We start from the raw sequence: 17855 nt of genomic DNA on the forward strand, positions 1-17855 counted from the left end.
CCCCACACCACTGTGGTCGCCCTTCTCTGGACCGCCTCCATCCTGTCTCTACCCTTCTTGAGATTCGGTCTCCAGAACTGAACAGAGCACTCCAAGTGAGGCCTCACCAAGGCCCTGTACAAGGGGATCATCACTTCCCTTTTCTTACTCTATATTCCTCTCTCTGTGCAGCCCAGCTTTCTTCTGGCTTTAGCTATCCCCTTGTCACACTGCTTCACCATCTTCAGATCCCCAGACACTATCACCCCAAGGTCCCTCTCTTGATCCTTCCACATCAAGTTTTCACCCCCCATCACATACAATTCCTTTGCATCCCACATACATGACTGCACATCTTGGCATTGAATCTCAGCTGCCAAATCTTCGACCACTCTTCAAGGTCTCTTAAATCACATCTCATTCTCTATTCCTTCAAGTGTGTCTGCTCTATTGCAGATCTTAGTATCATCCACAAACAGACAAACTTTTCCTTCTATCCCTTCCGCCAGGCAGGTCTAAAATATATAAAAGGTGAAATTTTGTACATATATTATTCCTCTGTACATTTACACAATGTAATTACTATCTCTTCTCCACAAAAGGCCATCTGATTAGCGAGTTATGAATGTGAGAGATACAGGATGTGTGGTACGTGTCCGATATGCATGGAGAAATAAACACAAAAAACTGTGTTACTTCTTTATTAATAGTTTCTTTGAATCTTTTGTTTGTTATTAAATGTCAAAGTGCTACAACTGATTTCTGTATTTATTCTGGATATTTCCTTTGTTGGTTTTGCTCTCATCTTTTACTTGACTTGCTTGTTTACACACACATACATAAGGGAGGTTATACATGACACCCTACTCAATAGATTAAGAGAAATTGGTCTAACATATCACAATTCAATGGTTTGAATCATATTTAACAAATAGATCATACAAAGTTAGAATAAATGACAATGAATCAGAACAAATTAATATTAATATTGTGCATGGTGTTCCTCAAGGATCTTCATTATCCTCAACACTGTGTAATATATATATATATATATATGCTTCCACTATGTAAGCTCTTAGCAGGTCTTGGGACTAATTCATTTTATCTACGCAGACTATGTACAAATCTTAATTCCGATCACAGGCTCTAGCAAATCTGCTCTAAAACTCTGGGAAATTTATCTTACCACAATAAATCGATTATTAGCACAAATGAGTCTCTCTCTTAATTCTACCAAAACTGAACTTCTGATAATATGCCACAAATTAAATAAACAAATCAATGCAACAATAAAAAAAGAGGGCTTTTGCAAGCTACAAGTCCTCAAAAAAACTCAAGCCACTCCTCTACAATCAAGACTATCTGATAGTACTCCAATCGCTCTTATTCTCCAAACTGGACTACTGCAACTCCCTCCTCCTCAGACTCCCTGCATCCTCCCTCAAACCCCTCCAACTACTCCAAAATGCAGCAGCCAGATCCCTCACAAACAACAGTCGATCCTCCCACATCACACCAATTCTTAAAGACCTTAATTGGCTCCCATAACCCACAGAATACAATACAAAGCCCTAACCCTTTTGCACAAAAGCATCCACAATAAGAATACGGAATGGCTAAAGGACGTCCTCCACCATCATGACTCTCAAAGAAATCTCCGATCCAAGAACACCGGCCTGCTAACCATACCCTCCACAAAACAAGCCCACCTCACCACAACCAGAGAACGCGCCAGCTCTATAGCTGGCCCCTCAATATGGAACAAACTACCTACACAACTCAGACTGGAACCCTCAACCCAATCTTTCAAAAAATCCTGAACTTGGTTATTCCAAAATGCCTTCCGACTCAGAAGTTAAATTCCCGCATCCCTTCCTTCCCTCCTCCCCTGTCCCCTTACAGATCACTAACAAAATTCACGACACTACAATGTATTTTCCTTGTCAGTTTTTACTTCCAACCTGTCACCTTTCCCTTGTAACTTTTTGCAATGCGACGAAGCCTCAATGTAAGCCCGCGTATCACACCTCAGTTCCAAACTTTTACCTAAGTTCTTACTGTTACAATGTAATAAGTTAAGTTATATTAATAAGTTAAGTTTTCTCACTGTTACAAAGGAAAATTGGTTCTTACCTGCTAATTTTCGTTCCTGTAGTACCAAGGATCAGTCTAGACTGCTGGGTTATGCCTCCCTTCCAGCAGATGGAGACAGAGAAAAGCTGAAAAGCACCCCCTAGATAACCCAGTGTGCCACCTGCGATCCCTCAGTATAATGAATATCAAAGCAGAATGAAGTAAATTTAACAACCAATGACTAGATCAAGCCAAAGATTAACCTTTTAAAAAACTATAACTTGTGACCAAAAACGTCGTGTAGGTGTGCAATCTTCAAAAAAATCTGCAAAGAGAAAAAAAGAACAAGTATTCCAGCGGACTCTCCTGCATATGGGCGGGCATCTGGACTATAGGAACGAAAATTAGCAGGCAAGAACCAATTTTCCTTTGTAACAGTGAGAAAACTTAACTTATTACATTCATTGGGGTATATCACATCGGCGAATTATAAGACTATTGTCTTATTATTTTTACATTGTAACAGTGAAAAACTTGAGAACTTATTAATATAACTTAACTGATTACATTTTCCTTTCCCTGTATGTACCAGGATCAGTCCAGACTGCTGGGATATACCCAAGCTGCCCTAAAAGGGGTGGGACCCTGAGAATCCCGCTCTAAGCAAACTGCTGCCAAAAGAAAATGGTGCAGACGACCCCGCTGGCAAGATGGCGCCCCCCGGAGGGTCTCCACGTGTGTGGACCCTTGCACTGAATCAGGGCCTAGTCCATCCCGGGCTGCTCAATCCGATCAGTGCCCTTGAAACCTTGCCGGGAGGATGAGCGGTACATCTATTCGAGGCTTGGAGACCGGAGACTTAAATGTAAAGGTTTCTACCTTACCTGGTCTCATGCCAGGCTGAGGGAGGGAGGGAAATACCTTCACCGCCGCGCTCTAATCTGCACCCGCTGCCTTTCAGCTACTCTGGGGGCTACGCCCACGCCGGGAATCGGCCGGCGGACTAAGGCTCACCTCTGAGGGATATCGAATCGACCTCAGGAAAGTCTCGTTTGGGGGAGGGACCATTAGGTTTCACCGCAGGAGAAGCGGGGCTCTCTTCTTAAAGGTATCTTTCTTCTTTCTTGTAAATGTTACACTATTCTCTTTTGGATAGTGTCCGCATCTGCGAGACGGAGAAATACTGAAGAACTAAGCATGCTGCACGGGTATATGTAGGCTGATGTCAGCTTTGAAATTGGACTCAGTCTCCCATCTGCTACCAGGAGAGCATAATACCCATTGGTCCCGAGTCCATCTGGCTACACGCTAGGAAACTAAGCTCTAGGATTTATTGCCAGAAGATGTGATGAAAGCTGTTAATGTAGCTGTGATTAAAAAGGTTTGGACACGTTCCTGGAGGAAAAGTCCATAAACTATTAAGGTGGAGTTGCAGAAATCCACTTTTTAGCCCTGGGATAAGCAGCTTGGAATCTCTCTACCCCCCCCTGGTCCTGCCAGGTACTTGTAACCTGCATTGGCCACTGTTAGAAACAGGATTCTGGGCTTGATGGACCTTTAGCCTAACCCAGTATGGTAAATCTTATGTTTTTAAATTGGTCCTCAATCCAGAAGACAGGGGGACTTCGGGCATCTACTAATCCCATTCCTGACACATTTACATATTAATGGCCTTGCATTCCCTTAATTGTGAGGTTCAAGACTTTGGAATCATAGCAGACTCCTTTTTAAGACAGATTCACATTCTATGAGCTTAACTGGCGAAGCAAACATTTTTTCATGGAAAGGGTGGTGGATGCATGGAATGGCCTCCCGGTAGAAGTGGTGAAGAGAAGAACGGTGATGGAATTCAGAAGAGCTTGGGATAGAGGTAACCTGCATCAAGTGGCATTTACTACAGTAACAGAATAAAAATAAATTAAAATAAAGCTCGCTGAGCAGACTGGATGGACCATTTGGCTCTTTCTGCCATCATTTACAGGAAAATTGGTTCTTACCTGCTAATTTTCGTTCCTGTACGTACCCGGATCAGTCCAGACAGCTGGGTTATGCCTCCCTTCCAGCAGGTGGAGTCAGAGAAAAGCTGAAAAGGCACCCCCTGATAACCCAGTGTGCCACCTGCGGTCCCTCAGTATAATGAATATCCAAGCAGAAAGAAAACTCAACTTAACCCCTGAACAATTTAACAGCCAATGACTGGACCAAAAACTAATAACAAGTGGTCCCAACTGGCAGAACTATGTAGCTGCAAGGAGTGTAGATTCTTCCAAACCTTACATTCTAACAAACATCTTCGCATCTGCCAATCTTCTGTGTAGGAAGCAAAAGAAAGAAAAGAAATCAACGGACTTACCCGACTATCTGGGAGGGCATCTGGACTGATCTGTGGTACTACAGGAATGAAAATTAGCAGGTAACCAATTTTCCTTTCCCTGTACATACCCGGATCAGTCCAGACAGCTGGGTTGTACCCAAACCGCCTTAACTGGGGTGGGACCTGGTAAGTCCTGCTCGGAGCACTCCGCTACCAAAACAATCCATATCGGAAGCCCGGACGTCCAAGCGGTAGTGCCTAGCAAAAGTGTGCAGAGATTTCCAAGTCGCCACTCGACAAATCTCCTGAGGAGAAACACTTTGACTCTGCCCAAGACGCCGCCTGAGATCTGATAGAATGAGCCTTAAGACCATCAGGTATTGGACGGCCCTTACAGATGTACGCTGAGGCAATGGCTTCTTTCAACCATCGGGCGATGATAGTCTTGGACGCATTCTGCCCTTTCTTAGGGCCACTCCACATAACAAAGAGATGGTCTGACAACCGAAAAGTATTAGTCACTTCCAAATATTGGAGAAGGACCCGAACGTCCAATTTCCGCAATTCCTGAGTCTGAGAGGAATCTCGATCCAAATCTGAAAAGGCCGGTAACTCAACTGACTGATTCAAATGAAAGGCCGACACCACCTTAGGAAGGAAGGATGGCACTGTCCGAAGTGAAACTCCCGAGGACGAAAACCGCAAGAACAGCTCCCGGCATGACGACAACGCCTGAAGTGCGGATATCCGTCTCGCCGAACAAATAGCTACGAGGAATAACGCCTTAAGTGTCAAATCCTTTAACGTGGCCCGCATAGTGCTTGCAGAACCAAATTCAAACTCCATGAAGGGCATACCTGTCATACTGGGAGATTCAAATGTTTGGCTCCTTTCAGAAAACGTGCCACATCTGGATGTCCCGCAAGGGAAGTACTGTCCACCTGGCCACGCAAGCAGCCCAAGGCTGCAACCTGAACACGAAGAGAACTGTATGCCAAACCTTTCTTCAGGCCTTCCTGTAAGAACTCCAGAATATGCATTATCGTGGCCCTTCGTGGGGAAACCTGAGAACCGGTAACCCAGGAATCAAAAACCTTCCAAACCCTTGCGTAAGTAAGTGGTGAAGTCTTACGCGCGCGAAGCAGAGTAGAAATCACTGATTCAGGGTATCCTTTTTTCCTCAGCTGGCGCCTCTCATAAGCTAAGCCGCTGGACAGAAGCGATCCGCCTGATCGAAAAATACTGGACCTTGACTGAGGAGGTTCGGAAGGTGGCCGAGACGCAAGGGACCCTCGACCGCCAAGTTGATCAGGTCCACGAACCAGGGCCACCACTGGAGACTGCTCCGGGTTGGATCCAGGAGAGGCAACTGAAGGTGAAACTCCTCGGACTTGGGATCCCAGCGGGAAAGCAATGCCCTCTGCAAAGGCCGAAAATGAGTGAACGCCCATGGGACCAATTCCAGAATAGAAGCCATAGAACCAAGAACTTGTAAATAGTCCCAGACGATGGGCAATGGGAGGGTCAGCAGCCGCCGAACCTGAGCCATCAACTTGTCCATTCGCTGCACGGGAAGGAACACCTTGCCCACCGTATCGAATCGGGCGCCTAGAAATTCCAACTCTTGCGATGGAACCAGCTGGCTCTTGGGAAAGTTGTTCACCCAGCCGAGTGACTGAAGGCGCAGCACCACCGACTGAACTGCCTGCTCGCATAGTCGCTGTGACTTCCCCCAAATGAGCCAGTCGTCCAAATAGGGATTAACCAGAATCCCTTCTTTTCGCAGAGATGCCGCTACCTCTACCATGACCTTTGTAAACACGTGTGGCGCCGTCGCCAGACCAAATGGTAGCACTTGAAACTGATAATGTTCCCCTAGTACCATGAACCGGAGAAACCGTTGATAATGTTCCTGTATACCGATGTGTAGATAAGCCTCTGTCAGATCTAAAGAGGCCAAATATTCTCCTTTGTGCACGGCTGCAATGACTGATCTCAAGGTTTCCATGCGAAAACGGGGAACCCGAAGGGCTCTGCTGACCTTCAAGTCCAGGATGGGACGGAATGAGCCCTCCTTTTTTGGGACTATAAAATAAATGGAATATCTGCCTTTCCGACACTCCCCTGGTGGGACTGGAATGATCGCTCCCAGGGCCTTCAAGCGAGCCAACGTCTGGAGTACCACTTGCCTTTTCACTCGAGACCCGCAAGGAGACACCAGGAAAAAGTCCCGTAGAGGGAGAGAAAAATCTAAAGCGTAACCGCGACTTACAATATCTAAGATCCATTGATCCGACGTGATCTTGAGCCATTCCTCTCAAAAAAGAGAGAGACGGCCCCCTATCACTGGAATGTAGGAATGGGCCGGCGCACCTTCATTGTGCGCCGGCCCATTCCTACGTTCTCCCATTGTTGGAGAACCCCTGGGAAGTACCATCTCGGGGAGGCCGCCTACCCCGAAAGGAGTGTGCCCAAGCCTGCGCTCTCGACAGAGCTTGCCGAAAAGGAAAGGACAGCACCCTAGCTGAACGAAAACGCTGCTGGCCCCAGAAACAACCCCTATAGGAATTAAAAGGACGAGTAGACCTAGGCTTGTCCTCCGGCAATTTGTAAACTTTGTCTCCCAAGTCCTTGATAAGGTGCTCCAGATCATCTCCAAATAGAAACTTCCCCTTAAAAGGAAAGGAACCCAACTGAGGAATCCGCAGATCAGGACCTCGTTCGAGAGGAGGTTCTCAGCAGATCATACAGAGCATCCGCCGTATAGGAAACGGCTCCTTCCAGGTGGTCTGCCTGTTTGGCCTCCTCCGGGGGCAGCTCCTGTGCAGTAAGCAGTTGCTGAATCCAGCGAAGGGTGGCTCTCTGCATAAAACTACTGCAGATCGCCACCCTCACCCCGAGAGACGACACTTCAAAAATTCTCTCATGAGGAACTTTGTCTATCACATCATTCACTGCTATACACTCTAACTCTCCCATCTTAGACGCCTGGCATTGGCAAACAGACATTTCAAAGTGTGTTTTTTGTTTGTATTAACAACCTTCTTTTCAGTTGGAGGACACCAGGAGCAAGGCAGGAAGCAGGAACACAGAGGATGCACAAGAACACACCGGGCAACTGGTACTGGAAAAGAAAGCAGGGGACCTATTGCAAAGACACTTCTGCGCCTCCCTCTATACAAGGCAGAGTGTGATGTCATCTGAACATGTCACAGGAAGTCCTGCCGCAGAACCTATCAAAGGGCTCAAAGAACTGCAGAAAGTTCAGCCATGTTCCTTGATTGCAAGATGATATCTGAGGCTACGCTGTAAGCATTTCAGACCAGAGGTGAGGGGCGTTTGCAAGATTCATTCCTTTTTCTACTGCTGGTCCCATCTTATAGAACTCACCCTTGGTTTACCAGAGAAAAACATGATTTTTTTTTTTTTTTTTTGCATTTAGAAAGATAAAAGCATTAATTTTTTGTACAGGCCTTTGGACCAATTTAAATTCTATTTTATTTTTCAGATTATGGTTTGCATATATTGATTTACTGCAGATCCTGATTTATTGCTTTGTTGTATGGTCTAGGTTTTACTTCTCGATAGCTTCATGTTCCCACTTGTAATCTGCTAAGAACAATTTGTTTTTTCATTTGGTGGAAAATAAATTTAAATAGTGAAGCTTGAGGAATGGTCTAGAGTTTGGCAGCTAAGATTTAATGAGAATTAATACAAAGATTTAATGAGATTTAATGCAAATATTTAATGAGAATTAATGCAAAGTCATGCATTTGATTGTGAAAATCTAAGGAGCAGTATAAAGGGGTGAAAAAGCCTGAAGAATGGTTGGGCACATATGGAGACGAAGAGCCAGCAGGAAAAGGAGATCATGTCCAGAAGATAAATACTAAAATGGTCACGTCTTCTTCATTAAGCATATGGAGACAGATCCAAACATATGTACCGTATAGGAAAAGCAGGAAAAGGGATATGAGAGGGAGATTTAAATATCTCCAAGGAAGAAATGCACAGGAGGCAGAGCTCTTTCAATGGAAAGGAGGCCCTTGAATGAGGGATCATTGGAGAGGATGAAAGGAGAGATTAGTCAGGAGGCTGCTTCTTTACAGAGAGGGTGGTAGATGCACAGAACAGAGAGAACATGCAGAAAGCACAGAGGATGTCTTTCTGTTTCTGGAAAGGTAAATCACCTGCATGCTGTGCGTTGACCTAGGACTCTTCACACTTCCTTCTTCCTGGGAATTCTGCTGATGCCACTTCTGGGACAAGGCGAGAACAATTTGTATTTACAGAAAAAAAAATAATAATAAAGTTAAATTTTCCATTTAGAATCTTTGTACATTCCTAGCACCAATCCAACAGAATTTGAATGCTGCTCAATTATCCAAGCTAGCGGAAAAAGGAACAATGTTATTACAGATGAGGAAACAAAAGCACAGGGTGATAAGTCAGGCACAGCGGGCCCAAGGTCATATCCAGTCTGAGGCAGAACGGAGAACCAAAGTCTGCAAAAATACCAGGATTCAGCTAAATTTGCTATCTGTAATGTATCAGAACAGGAGACTCCACATAGTGCACAAACGTATTCTAGCTTTCAGCAGCTACAGATACCTGCACAAAATGGAATTTTTGCCCGCTAGAATACACGAGCATCCCTAATATTTGGTAGGGGAGGTAGAAAGTGGGCCCAGTCTCTGCAGGGAGCACTGCCCATGGTGCCCTCCCTCAGGGTATGTGAGCTCCGCATGCCAGCACTTTTCTCATCAAAATGGACAAGCAGCCACCTTGGACCCTCAACTTAAATGGGTTACTCTTGTTGACAATGCTGTAAATGTAAATCCACAGCAATTTAGCTGTCTTCCTGAATACGCGATACATTATCTCACAACCCCACACACGATGTGAACATGCTGGGAAGAAACATTTCACACAATTTAGCACCAGAAGTCTCACCATCTGAACGAGTGGTCCTATCTTCTGAGACTCTCTTCCTGCAAGAAAAACAAGAGTATGTTGGATGCTTTCTTCCAGGGCTTTTACAGATTCAATAGAGATTGTTCTCCTCCCTCTCACGGTATTTCATCCAAACCCAACCCTTATACACCAACTAATCCCCTCTCTCCAACCAAACGTCCATGCCTCTTTCCTCCCCAACTCCCAGCCACATCCATCCCTTCACCCCAAACTGGCTTCCATCCTCCCTTCTACCTGCCCAGCACACCAGCCTCTCCAGCCCTTACTTCTCACCACCCCCATCTTCCCACTGCATCCCGTCTCAACCTGAAGCACCCAAAAGGCAGAACATAAATCAAATAAATCTACATGCCAATTCCCTTCACCACTTCCTAAGCCAGATCTAGTACCATTGCACCCTTCCATGTTCTGCACTGCAACGCCAAGTTTACAATTTCTAGAATGACATCACCACCTTTACTGGAATTCTCCACTGCTGCCCGAATGAGTGCCAGAATTTCAAGGTTGTCCCCAATTCTCGCATAGTAGGAGCTGTCATGGCCCAGCACGTCAACCATGGTAGCATCTGCTCCATTCTTTAACAGCACCTCCACGGCATCCTTACAGCCATATTCACAGCCCAACATGAGCGCAGTCCTGAGGAGGACAATTAACACCATCAAAAGGCGAGCAGGGGTCTCTCCAGAGACAGAGCATGCAGCAAGATAAGCAAATAGAAAGTTTACCCATGTCCTCTGTTAGAGAAAGCACAGCACAGAACGCCTCGCCCGAGAAAATGAGCGAGAGTGCATGCTACAAGACCTCCCAGCCAGAAAGCACAGCACAGAACGCCTCGCCCGAGAAAATGAGCGAGAGTGCATGCTACAAGACCTCCCAGCCAGAAAGCACAGCACTATTATGCAGCAACAAGACAGTCCTCACTTGTTCTGCTTGTCCCCGGCATTGACATCTGCCCCTTTGTCAATCAGAAGCTGGCATATGGCAGGACGGCACATCTGAGTGGCCAGCACCAGTGGCGTCCTCCCATCCTAGGAGAGGACAAAAGCAGAGGCTGAGAAGGCATGCTCCAAGATGGACAATACTCATGCATACGATATGGACTTCAGGGCAGAAAGATGCCATTCATCTTCCAATCCTCTAATAAAGCTAAGAGCAGCAGGAGATAGTGCTAACGAGCAGAGAAGAGCCACTTCTCAATTCTCCTTATGTAGAATTTTAAACTTCACGTACATTATAAAGCTGAATACTACAAATATAGACCAATGAAACACAGCAGAAAAAAGACACACGTTGCCCATAGCCAGCCAGGTGGCAGCGTGGAAATGCTGTGTTCTGCTATACAGAAGAACCAGTTCTGTTCCTGGCTCAGCGCTGCGGAGGCAGCTCATAGCCCCTGTGAAGAGGAAAGACCACTCACTGCCACTGCACAATGGTGACCCCAAGGGTCCATGATTGTGGGGGGAGGGGATCTGGAAGGAGCTCTGGTGCATGGCAATGACAGGACTAAACCAATTGAGAGGTGATATAAAACAGCAAGACAAATCCCCAGGCAGGTGTGAAAAACGTCTACTGATAATGTAACCCCATACAGGTCAGCTCCAACTGAGCTGTACTCCTAGAGGAGGAGGAAAGGTGCTGTCAACCAGTATTTCCAACCTCCACGAACTGGAGACTTCAAATCTATGACCTGCAGAATGCAGCCAAGTCACCTGGTCCCAAGCGAGACAGCAGGGGGTGAAGGAACATAGGCCCTTCCCTTCTGGCCTCTTCACATCCTGTCCCCATTGCTGGGACAGAAGCTGTTTCATGAGAAGAGCTCCATCTGCAGGAGTGGGGGCTCCTCTACAGCAGGTGGAGAACAAAAAGAAGCAGGAAAACAGTGGGGAGGCAGCTTCTTACCCCATCCTTTGCATTTACACAGGCTCCATGGTCACAGAGGAGCTGAACGCTGGAACGGCAGTCTGACATAGCTACAGGGCAAAGACATTGAGATATCAAGAGATAAAGGAGTGGTCTCAAGTCTGCTTTAATGGCAGTGCATGTACACAGTGGTAATACTTACTGATACCCATACATATACATATATATTGCACTGCTTTGGATACGTATGGACGAGGAATCTTCTGCACTCTCTATATCGAGAGAGGGAGAGAGATCGAGAGAGAGCAGAAGACATCTCTCTCCTCCTCCACACGTATCCAAAGAGGTGCAAAATCCAATCCCTCCAATAACACCATGAGAACCCTTCTTCACTCCCCCTGCACCATCTCTTACCACTTTCTCTCTATTCAAAATTCAGTTGTATCATTTCTCTTCCACCATGAGAACCCTTCTTCACACCCCCTGCACCATCTCTTACCATTCTCTCTATTCAAAATTCAGATGTATCATTTCTCTTCCACCATGAGAACCCTTCTTTACTCCTCCTCACCTCCCCCTGCACCATCTCTTACCACTTCTCTCTATTCAAAATTCAGTTGTATCATTTCTCTTCCACCTTAACCGCTGTGACCATGTAACCCTTCTCTAGCCACTTTTGTACTCCTGTACGAGCACTTTTACATTACCTAATACTCTTCCCTCCTGTACCCAGGTAAGTTACCATCATCTCTGCCCCTCCTCCATCACTCAGTCCCAGCTTTCTGCTCCCAATTTCCTCCACCAAATCCCTGAAACGATGAGTCGGGCTCCCACCCTGGCCATATTCAAACCCTGCCTTTTGACGTTCGATTCATAACTACCTGTTCACTTCATGTGTGTCATGGCCATCAATGGGCTCCACATGGCAGAGTGCGCCAAGCTGAGGTTTAGCTACATCTACACTAGGTCATTACCTTCCCTAACTGCACTTTTCCCCTCTGAAGGTTTCTCCTACAGATTCCATTGCAATTTAACCATCTGTTAGCGGGTGAAGGGGAAGCAGTAGAAAGAAAGTGCTGGGCAAACATCCTGATTACTCTGAACATAAGACTTGCCATACTGGGTCCAATAAATACCAGTATCTTATTTCCAACAGTGGCCAATCCAGGTCACAAGAACCTGGCAAGTACCCAAACAGTAGATAAATCCCATGCTGTTTATCCCAGAGGCTTTTCCCAAGTCCACCTTAATAATGGATTATGGACTTTTCTTCTAGGAAATTGTCTAAACCGTTTTTAAACCCAGCTACACTAACTTTCACCACATCCTCCAGCAACACATTCCCGTTTACGTTTTGAAAGAGTAAGCAACCGATTTGCATTGACTCATTTTATAGACCTCTATCATATCTCCCCTCAGCCGTCTCTTCTCCAAGCTGAAGAGTCCTAACCTCTTTAGTCTTTCCTCAAAAGGGAATCATTCCATCCTTTTTATCTTTTTGGTTGCCCTTCTCTGTACCTTTTCTATAATTCTGCTACATATTTTTTTCAAATGCGGTGACCAGAATTGCAAACAATACTCAAGCTGAGGTTGCATCATGGAGCGATGCAGAAGCATTCTGTTTATTTTCTATTCCTTTCCCAATAATCCCTAGTATCAGTTTTGCTTTCTTGGCTGCTGCACATTGAGCAAGAGATTTTGACGTATAATCCTTTTCCTGAGAGGTGACTCCTAATGTGGGACCTTGCATTGTGTAGCTATAATTTGGGTTACTCTTCCCGAAGTGCATCGCTTTGCACTTAAACATTAAAAGTCATCTGCCATTTGGATGTCCAGTCTCCCAGTCTTGCAAAGTCCTCTTCCAATTTAACAACTTTGAATAAATACTGGGCCACCGATTTGCAAAAAAAGTACCCTGCCCCCAACTAGAGGGGTCTAGCGTCTCTGGTATGGGTAACTGGCCGATGCTCCCTATGATACAGTCAAAATCCCCTCCTGGGATTTGGCTGGGGTGCCGGTTGGAACGGCCACGAGAGTAGAACTGAGCTGTTGATTTGTTCTGTTGTCTTCAGATAAAGCCTGTGAGCAGCTTTTTCTCTGAAGCTTGAAGATAAGCACAAAAACATTAGAAGTACCCTGGATTCAGCCCCCTCGGCATTTTCTCAGAGATTGGAAGTACCTTGCAGATCTCAATGGGAGATCCAGTCATGTTGCTCATTCCCAGAAGTTAGAGGTAGGGATCCCCACAACTATTTGGCCAATTATTTATGGACCTGACCTCACAAAAAAAAAAAAATGTGGACAATTTGAGTCAGTTACACAGATAGTCCCTTGATCACATCCACCAGCAACAAATTCCACAGCTTAAATTGTGCAATGACTGAAAAATGTGTTCTTAAAATATTTTAAATCTGCTCCCTGTTCATTTCTCGGGAGTGTCCCCTAATCCTAATGTTATTTTAAAGGGTAAATTACTGTTCCACCCCACTCAATTTTATAGACTTCTGTCATATTCCCTCAGTCTTTTCCAAGCTGAAGATAACCTATTTAACCTTTTTCCTGGGAATTTTAATATTATAACAAAAAATAATCAGTGGAAAATGACTGTTATAAAAGGAAAAAAACATCACTAGAAAATCGTTTTTCCATTGATTTTTGTTATAATATTGCAATTCCCATGAAATAATGCAAACCAGAAATAAAGCTCCCTAACTTTTTTTCACAGGACAGCTATTCCATCCCCAGAATTATCTGTGTTGCCCTTCTCTCTTTCCTGCAATAGATTTTGAGAAGGGGTAACCAGGATTGCACTCTGTACTCAGTGCAGATTATAATATTCTTAATTTTATTTTCTAGGACTTTCCAAATAATTCTTAAAATTCTATTTATTTTTCTGAATTCTGCTGCATACTGAGCAGAGGACGTCAACATATTGTCCAGAGTAACTCAAAGATACATTTAATTTTTGTGATTAAGTTTTTTGTTTTTATTTTTATAGATTTTATTAATTGATTATGGATATTCTACTATAAGCTGCCATGAATTTTTGTAGTGTGTTGATAAATCTCTTAAAATATGGAACCTAGCACTGTGTATTTTTAGGGTAACTTTGAAAGCGAATTTCCATGGGATAAATGCACTTTAGCAGCATAAATTAACTTTCAGAAAGTTACCCACCCAACCAGTAGTAGGACGTGAATATATGGACTTAACTCCATCTCGGCCGTGCACATCTTCTTAATAGAGACAGACCTTAAGATGACCTAAGGTCAGGCCTACCTGTGCTTTAAGAGAAGATACAATAAACCAACCAACTAAATGGGGCAATTTGGGCAGCACTGTGCAATGCTATGCAGAAGATTTGGGTTACATTCCCAGGTCAGGTCTTCTACTCCCTGAACTGAGCAAGACTGGGGGATTGTTCGGTTCCACAATATGGCCTGCTGCATGCCCTCTGCTCTAGGGCTGCTGCTGCTTCCAACTTACCCAGGCTAGGTGAGAGGGGATCAGAGGTGAACTGCTTTCTTAATAGGAAGAGCAGGCAACTGCCTGAAGGAAGTATCCTGCCAGCAGAAGTCTACTCCAGCAACATCCCCTATGCAGCTGCATCATCATTTAGGGACAATCAGGGTTTCTCCTTCTGTTTCATGAGTCTAGAGGACATCTAGTTATAAATCTGTCCATGCAGTGCTCAGCCACCAGCCCCTGAGAAATCAACGCAAAAAGGCTGCACTTATACTCTGATTATTAGCGATGGATCGGGGGCAGCACCCGGAGCCCAAATTCAAGCTTCCATCCGGGTTCACTGCATCATGTGATCCACAGTAGAATTTGTGTGTAGAAATCCCTTGTGTGTTGAAGAGTATAATAGGAGTATACTACCATCCACCTGGCCAAAATGAAGAGCGATGAGGAAATGCTAGAAGAAATCAGAAAAGCTAACCAATTTGCCAGTGTAGTAATAATGGGAGATTTCAATTAACTATATAAGAACAGTTAATTATTAAGTGCAACGAACTACACTTGTCTCACAAAATAAACGTCGCATAGATTATAATTTTTTAGATTTTTTTATGTGCATAGAATTTATCTGGAACAGTGGACCATCATAACACCCTTGGTTTTTTAGGCAGTAAGCCACACTTTCAACCTTACAGGGTCATGTTTAATCATCGGTCCATTAAATGTCTTGTCTTCTTTATTCAAATGTTCTCTTTTTCCTTCTTTTTTATCCTTTTTATAATTAGTAAAATCCTTTGCAATAAATTTAAATTATTTTAAATTTAAAGACGGAATTGCCTTACTTGTGCGGAGCGCCGCTGCGCTTCCGACCTTTATCTCCTGTGCCGCCGCGCTATTATCTCCAGCGCTGTCGTGCTTTGTAGGCGAAGAATACTTCTGGGTTTTATGTTGAAAGGATGAACTTCCGATTGAATGTGCTCACACACTTTAGAGCTCCTGCAGTCCGACGTACGTTTCGCAATTTGCGCTGCTTCAGGGACTGATCGGGAAGTTGTAGGGTCTAGGCTTGAAAAAATGCAAGGTTAATTCCCGCCGAGATAGCTTCGATATTTAAATGCTGCTATCCAATTCATATGGTATTTAATACCGCATTCAACCGCCTAATCCTCTTGTCACAACGCCGACAAGAGGATTAGGCGGTTGAATGCGGTATTAAATACCATATGAATTGGATAGCAGCATTTAAATATCGAAGCTATCTCGGCGGGAATTAACCTTGCATTTTTTCAAGCCTAGACCCTACAACTTCCCGATCAGTCCCTGAAGCAGCGCAAATTGCGAAACGTACGTCGGACTGCAGGAGCTCTAAAGTGTGTGAGCACATTCAATCGGAAGTTCATCCTTTCAACATAAAACCCAGAAGTATTCTTCGCCTACAAAGCACGACAGCGCTGGAGATAATAGCGCGGCGGCACAGGAGATAAAGGTCGGAAGCGCAGCGGCGCTCCGCACAAGTAAGGCAATTCCGTCTTTAAATTTATTGCAAAGGATTTTACTAATTATAAAAAGGATAAAAAAGAAGGAAAAAGAGAACATTTGAATAAAGAAGACAAAAGACATTTAATGGACCGATGATTAAACATGACCCTGTAAGGTTGAAAGTGTGGCTTACTGCCTAAAAAACCAAGGGTGTTATGATGGTCCACTGTTCCAGATAAATTCTATGCACATAAAAAAATCTAAAAAATTATAATCTATGCGACGTTTATTTTGTGAGATTTCAATTAACCCAATATTGACTGGGCAAATGTAACATCAGGACATGCTAGAGAGGTAAAGTTCCTGGATGTAATAAACGATTGCTTCATAGAGCAATTGGTTCAGGAACAGACAATTTTAGATCTAATTCTTAGTGGAACGCACGATTTGGTGAGAGAGGTAACGGTGGTGGGGCCACTTGGCAACAGTGATCATAACATGTTAAACTAATGACTGGGAGATAATATGTAAATCTACAGCTCTAACATGAAACTTTCAAAAGGGAAACGGATAAAATGAGGACAACAGCTAGAAAAACCTTTACAGCTGCACTTTCAGTTTAAGAGTGTACAACAGATGAGGACATTGTTTGAAAAAAATACCATCTTAGAAGTGCAGTCCAGATGTATTCCACGCATGGTTAAAAGGCAAGGTAAAAGAGGTTATTTTAACCACAAATAATGTCCTTCAAAAACTGGAATAAGGATCCATCTAAAGAAAATAGGAAAAAGCATAAGCACCGCCAAATTAAATGTAAAATATTAAAACAGGCTAAGAGAGAATTTGAAATGAAGTTGACTGTAGAGACAAAAACTCATAATAAAAAACTTTAAATATATCGGAAATAAATCTGCAAGGGAGTCTGTTGGACCGTTAGATGACAGAGGGGTTAAAGGGGTTCTTAGGGAAGATAAGGCCATTATGGAAAGTCTAAATGAATTCTTTGCTTCCGTGTTTACTGAGGATGTTAGGGAGATACCAGTTCTGGAGACTGTTTTCAAGGGTGATGATTTGCCAAATCACAGTGAACCTGCTAGATGTGTAAGCCAGATTGACCAACTAAAGAGTGGCAAATCACCTGGACCGGATGGTATACACCCCAGGGTTCTGAAAGAACTAAAAAATAAAATTTCATATCTATTAGTAAACATTTGTCTCATTAAAATCTTCCATTATACCTGAAGACTGGAGGGTGGCTAATGTAACCCCAATATTTAAAAAGGGTTCCGGGGGTGATCCGCGAAACTATAGACCAGTGAGCCTGACTTCAGTGCCAGGAAAAACAGTGGAAAGTGTTCTAAAGACCAAAATCACAGAACATATAGAAAGACATGGTTTAATGGGACACAGCCAGCATGGCTTTACCCAAGGCAAGTCTTGCCTCAGAAATCTGCTTCATTTTTTCTTGAAGGGGTTAATAAACCTGTGAATAAGGGTGAGCCGGTAGATGTAGTGTATTTGGATTTTCAGATTTTGACAAAGTCCCTCATGAGAGGCTTCTAAGAAAACTAAAAAGTCACGGGAAAGGAGGCGATGTCCTTTCATAGATTGCAAACTGGTTAGACAGGAAACAGAAAGTAGAATTAAATGGCCCCCAGGGACTGTGCATGTAAATGTGTGTATGGAAGAGATATCACACCTACTTGAAAGAGGT

General features: G+C 44.0%; 1 protein-coding gene across 7 annotated transcripts in view; it reads right to left on the minus strand.

Annotated features, from left to right (window-relative positions):
• Positions 1–17855, minus strand: part of UACA (uveal autoantigen with coiled-coil domains and ankyrin repeats) — an 83035-nt gene that overhangs the window by 14694 nt on the left and 50486 nt on the right. For all 7 annotated transcript variants that reach the window (XM_029574789.1, XM_029574791.1, XM_029574788.1 and 4 more), the window contains exons 6-10: positions 11240–11310; positions 10262–10368; positions 9795–9976; positions 9320–9357; positions 8557–8625 (exon numbers count right to left, since the gene is read on the minus strand). In XM_029574789.1, the coding sequence (XP_029430649.1) occupies positions 8557–8625; positions 9320–9357; positions 9795–9976; positions 10262–10368; positions 11240–11310 (467 nt within the window). The remainder of the gene's footprint in view (positions 1–8556; positions 8626–9319; positions 9358–9794; positions 9977–10261; positions 10369–11239; positions 11311–17855) is intronic.

The sequence above is a fragment of the Rhinatrema bivittatum genome, chromosome 13 (assembly GCF_901001135.1).
Source record: "Rhinatrema bivittatum chromosome 13, aRhiBiv1.1, whole genome shotgun sequence".
Classification (NCBI taxonomy): domain Eukaryota; kingdom Metazoa; phylum Chordata; class Amphibia; order Gymnophiona; family Rhinatrematidae; genus Rhinatrema; species Rhinatrema bivittatum.